Raw genomic sequence first — 5,762 nt, 5'->3', positions numbered from 1 at the left:
CCTTCAAAATGTCATAATTTTTTCAAATTTTTATAAAATTTTTCTAAATTGATAAATTTATATAGACTACTAATTACCCATGTTTAAAATAAATGATTCTCAAGTTTTGTTTAAATATTTAAATTTTCTTGTTTATATTCGCAACAATGCAACAATAAATAAGGTATTTGCTGTTACATTGTTGTGAATATAAGAAAAGAAAATTTTAAATATTTAAACAAAACTTGTAAATCATTTATTTTTAACAAGAATAATTAATACTTTATATTAATTCATTAATGATAGAAAAGTTTCTAGGAACTTTGAGGGGATTATGATATTTGAGAGATTAAATTATCATTTATATATTTAAAAGGATTTTATTATTTTTTTTTCTTAATAAATTTATTTTAAAGCTGTTCAACTTATACCCATTTTGATTATATCCAGATGGATCCCATCTTGGCCCAAAAATAATCAAGACAAGAACAGGACATGAGATTGCTCTTGAGATGTCCTATCTCATCCTGAATATTATATATGTATATTATTTTTTATTTTAAAGATGTACATTAATATATTAATTATATTATATAATTTTTACTTATATTAATTATAATTTCAACACTTGCAATTCTTATTTAAAACTAAATTTTTTTTTTATATTAATAACTTTCATGACACAAATAAGCAATATAGGGTAATATCTTTCTTTACAATATCTTAATTATGTTAATACAATTTATTTTCATGTCTATTTGTTTATATAGTGTTTCTTGCTTTATTTTTGAAAGAGTTGCTAACTTAACATTTCAATTAAAGAAAAGAATAATGATTTAGTGTTGTATCTAGCTTATCTCTTATTGCTATTTTTATATCTTAGAGATTACTTGTGATTGATATCATAATGTATTATCCACCATATATGCTTGACTTGAAGTTGTATACTTGTAATTGTAATTAATGTAATTAAATAATTAATTTTAAATTATTATAATTTATGTACTCATATTGTTTTGATTTTTAACTTGATAAGTTATGTAATTAAAATTTTAATGAACATTATTATTCTAGCTTTTCTCGACATTGTTTGCTTTATTGGGATAATGAGAAGTCCTGATTTCGTCCCAATCCCATCCCTAATTCCTACTAAGACAGGATGAGACATGAAATAAAAATTCAATCCCGATCATTTTCTAAGACAAGGTTATCTCAATCCTGTCTCATCCTGTGAACATCTTTAATTTCTTTTAATTTTACCTTTCTCACTTTTTGATAAATAAAAAGGAAAAAAATTACATGAGAAACGAAATATTTTAAAGGGAGGATTTCAATAAAGGACCAAAAAATGGGACTTAATTATTAGAGGGTCCCAAAAAAATTCAAAACTTCAGTTCAGTCCAAGGAATTGAAATGGTAAAAAAACTAAAGTATCCTTTCCTTTTAATATAAAATCATTAATTGTTAACTTTCTTATTTCACTTGTTAATTTACCAACATGAATTTTAAATTATACCCGTTTGTCAAACAAGTAGCAACATCAGTCGTTAATTTATTAACTTTACTTATTAATTTATTAACATCCGTTTTAAATTACAATACATGTTAATAATTACAACTGATATAATAAATTAATAAATAAAGTTAGTAATTTAACAACTGATGTCAAGTTTTATATAATTATTGACATGTCAATTCATATAATTTATAACTTATATAGTAAATTAACAAGTGAAATAGGAAAATTAATAACTAATGATTCTACATAACAAGTGAAAAGTGTTTCAGTCTTTTCACCATTAAAATTATTTCTATTTTAATCCCTTAGGTTGAATTGAAGTTTTAAATTTTTGACACTCATTGATAATTAAGTCACATTCATAGTATTTAATTAAAATTCTTCCTATTTTAAAGATGATGCATTTATCAAGAATAAATTAAAAAAATTTATGTAAAAACAATATCAATCACCCAACTATCTTTTTTTTTTTGGATAATGTAATGACAAACTATTTATAAAAAGTATGGAGTAGTAACTTTCCATATTCTTGTTAACTGAGGTGAAACCAGAACAGGAAGGTTAGGGGGCCAAAATTTTAATAAAGATTATCATATATGCTGATTTTTTTTAAAAAAATTAATATTCAGAATAAAAATATATTAAATACTTTTTGTAATGTAAAAAAAAATATAAGATAAAAATCATTTATGATGATATAATTTTTTTAAAAAAGTTAAGTCATAGTATTTTTTATACTTATAACAGAAACTCTAAAAAATTTACATGTTTGGTGCAGTTAAACTAATATTTACCTATGCTATAAGCTAGTTAAATAATAAAAAATTATTTAAGTAATTACTCAATTTTTAAAATATTAATTTATCAAGGAGAATTTTTTTTCAAACAACTAGAAAAAAAATAACATATAGAATATAAATGTATATCTTTAAAATTATAAAGCATGTTTAATTCGATTACATTCTCCAATGAATTAATTAATAGTCTTTAAAATTATACACTTTTTTTCATGTTTACTCTTATTTAATAAGTTATCTTAAGAAAACTTGATTAATTGCACTCCCTAATTAGGGTATACTCGCTCCGATCCCATTCATAAGCTATACTCTAAAAAGTTTATTTGATCTCATTTATAAGTCTTTATAAGTTATGATGCAATTTTTTAAATGATATTTAAAAAGTATTTTTAAAATTACCTGTCATGAGAGAGAAATTTAATTTATTATAAGGATATATTTAAAATTATATACATTTTTTTTTTTATACTTTTTTTGTATTGATATTGATGGGGTTAGTAAAAATAACTTATAAAAAGAATTTGAGGAGTATTTGAAAAGACCTTATTAACTACACCTTAAAAACCCCTAAATCCCCAATATTCTTCAAGATTTTACCTCATAAAAAATGTCTTATATTATTTTAGTACTGAGGATGCATAATTAATTTTTGTTTAATATATGGATAAGAAAATATATATGTGCCTCGAGGGTAAAAGAAATTTTAGTCCCACCCAATTCCACACTCAGGGTGCACACATAATACACCCTCCTCCCATATGAATGAAGATGGCCATGGAGATGGTCCCCCCTCAACAAAGACCTAGGTACGCCTCTGCCCGTTAATGCACTAGATTGGGTGGGATTCATTGGATGGCATTGACGACTCAGATTGTGGCAACCATGGATGGCATCACTTCATTATGTAGTCTTTCTGCCTATATATCTTACTTAAAGCTGAGTATGCCGCTTTCCAACCTCCCTTCTTATTATCATCTTCCTGTGGCCGACAAAGGAAGGAATTATCACCATCATTCTTCTTCCCCTTCCCCGCAAAACCTGCCCTCAAAAGGGAAACCAAGTCCTCTCCTCTGGAATGCCACACTCTTGCCTGCCCCGGAGTTATATCCGCCCAGAATCAGAGCGTCCTCGTCTCTCTCAAGTCTCTTCATTTCAGGATGTTCCGGTTATCGACTTGTCTTCACATGATAGACCTCAAATTGTTCACCAAGTTGGTCAGGCCTGCAAGTCCTTTGGCTTTTTCCAGGTCCTTTTAGTTAATTTCTTTTAGTCTTGACAGGTCCGTGCCAGGGCGTGTGTGCTCTGTTCAACTAACCATTCAAGGAATCTGCAGGTGATTAATCATGGGGTGGATTTGGAGGCGGTGAAGAAAAGGTCGGAGGTGGCCCATGAGTTCTTCAGGTTGCCGGTGGAGGAGAAGATGAAGCTGTACTCAGAAGATCCCTCCAAGACTATCAGATTTACCACAAGTCACAACGTTCACCAGGAGAAGGTCCACAATTGGTTGGACTACCTCAGGCTCCATTGTTATCCTCTCCACAAATATGTCCCTGAATGGCCTTCTAACCCTCCGTCTTTCAAGTTACTGCACGTGAAATTTATAGTTTGCCTTTCAACTTGTTTTTCCTTTTATCTATTCGAAGGAATCCAATCCATTCTTGCATTCATGTTTCTAAAGTGACTTTATAAACAAATGACCATGGTTTGAAGCACGCAATCGTGTGTGTGTGTGATATATGAATTGTGATGTAAACAGTATGAAATGGAATGAACAGAGAAACGGTGAGAAATTACTGCATGGAGGTCAGAGAGTTGGGGTTCAGAATAGAAGAATACATATCAGAGAGCTTGGGCCTCCCCAAAGATCACATCAAGAATGTGTTGGAGGAGCAGGGCCAGCACATGGCCGTCAACTACTATCCTCCGTGTCCGGAGCCAGAGCTCACCTACGGCCTGCCGGCTCACACCGACCCTAATGCTGTCACAATTCTCCTCCAAGACGTCGACGTGTCGGGGCTTCAAGTTCTCAAAGACGGAAACTGGGTCGCCATTAACCCACAACCCGATGCCTTCGTCATCAACATCGGGGATCAAATCCAGGCATCGCACCATACACTACATTTGCAATGTTCATGTCAGCATTTATTTTCATTCCATCACGTTGTGATCACAGGCTTGGGTGAATGTTGGTGCAGGCTTTGAGTAACGGGATTTACAAGAGCGTGTGGCATCGTGCTGTTGTTAACTCAGACAAGCCGAGGCTGTCGGTGGCTTCATTCCTGTGTCCTCAGGAAGACGCTCTGATCAGCCCTGCAGAACCACTCACGGAAGATGGACGTGGAGCCATGTACAGGGGCTTTACATATGCAGAGTATTATAAGAAGTTCTGGGGCAGAGACTTGCACAAAGACGCCAGCTGTCTGGAATTTTTCAAGAACGAGTAAAGCTGTAACGCTCACGTGAGTAAATGGGAAGAGTCCAGCCTCCCTTCGCCATCCAATTTTCACCCCTATACATGTTTTTAATTTGAGTTCTGTGGTTTCATTATCAGAATTTGATTCGTGATATTGTTGCGTGAAGTCAGAGACTGTGAGGTTGAAGGAATAGTGGCTATGCGAGGGAGAGGGTGTGGAAGTTCTCAGCTTTCTTCCCTGTTATGATTTCTAATTTCTAGACTATTATCAGTGCTGTTGCTTTGTTTGATAACTGTCATGTATCAGAAGCTATTATCTGAGTTGTGTTAAGCTATGCATATTAATAATTGCAGCTCTCAACTGTATTCCAATGGGTCAAGTGAATTCCACTTGCGGTTATCTCTGCGTTGTTAATATCTATTTGTGGGCAGCCCATAGCATGAAATTACCCCTAACATGCACAGTAGACACCTTGTTACAGGGAAAAATAGTGAAAAGTAAAGGAAGCAAATTCTTAAATGACAAAAAAATACACTCATTTTATTTTATACAGGCAGCATACAATAGCTCGTTGATGATTCTTTTTCCGAGAGAGAGGGAGAGGGAGAGAACGTGACAAGCTGAAATGCAAGATGCAAGTGTGAGATGAAGAAGTGAAGGAATTGGATCTTGTAGTGATATAAATCTACAGATTTAATGAGTGTCTTGTGTCATATAATAACAATTATTTAATTTAATTGAATAATTGAAAGAAATTTTGTCATATAATGCTTAAAAAATATAAAATTATAATTTTTTGGAGGGGACAAAATATGTGAAGAATGCTTCAATTGTGATTTTTTTTTTGAATTTTTAAAATTTTTTTTAATAATTTTCAAGTATTAATAAAAATTAATAATTATAGTTGATACACTTATTGGCTGAGTGAACTTAATAGATCTAAATTCAAAAGTGAAGGATTGATGGGGAAATTCCATGATATCGGAGTTGAAAGCAGAGCAAAAAGCAGTCTTTGTTAGGTGGATGTGAACCATATCCTTTGCTAGGTGTGGT

At 31.7% G+C, this 5,762-nt stretch overlaps 1 protein-coding gene across 2 annotated transcripts; it reads left to right on the top strand.

Annotated features, from left to right (window-relative positions):
* Positions 1–3,347: 3,347 nt before the first annotated feature.
* Positions 3,348–5,074, top strand: LOC129301110 (protein DOWNY MILDEW RESISTANCE 6-like). Of its 2 annotated transcripts, XM_054939684.1 has the most exons (5): positions 3,348–3,541; positions 3,629–3,876; positions 4,071–4,395; positions 4,491–4,754; positions 4,847–5,074. In XM_054939684.1, exons 1-4 carry the CDS (start codon positions 3,371–3,373, stop codon positions 4,737–4,739), a joined length of 993 nt encoding a protein of 330 aa, XP_054795659.1. In that variant the 5' UTR covers positions 3,348–3,370; the 3' UTR covers positions 4,740–4,754; positions 4,847–5,074. The 2 variants fall into 2 exon arrangements, with proteins under 2 accessions (XP_054795659.1, XP_054795658.1); XM_054939683.1 differs by having other exon boundaries at positions 4,491–5,074.
* Positions 5,075–5,762: the final 688 nt, after the last annotated feature.

This window comes from Prosopis cineraria, unplaced genomic scaffold (genome assembly GCF_029017545.1).
Source record: "Prosopis cineraria cultivar Desert tree isolate PC_DT_omini unplaced genomic scaffold, ASM2901754v1 PC1900, whole genome shotgun sequence".
Lineage (NCBI taxonomy): Eukaryota > Viridiplantae > Streptophyta > Magnoliopsida > Fabales > Fabaceae > Prosopis > Prosopis cineraria.
The sequence above is the reverse complement of the archived record's forward strand: the minus strand, read 5'-3'. Positions and strand labels throughout refer to the sequence as shown.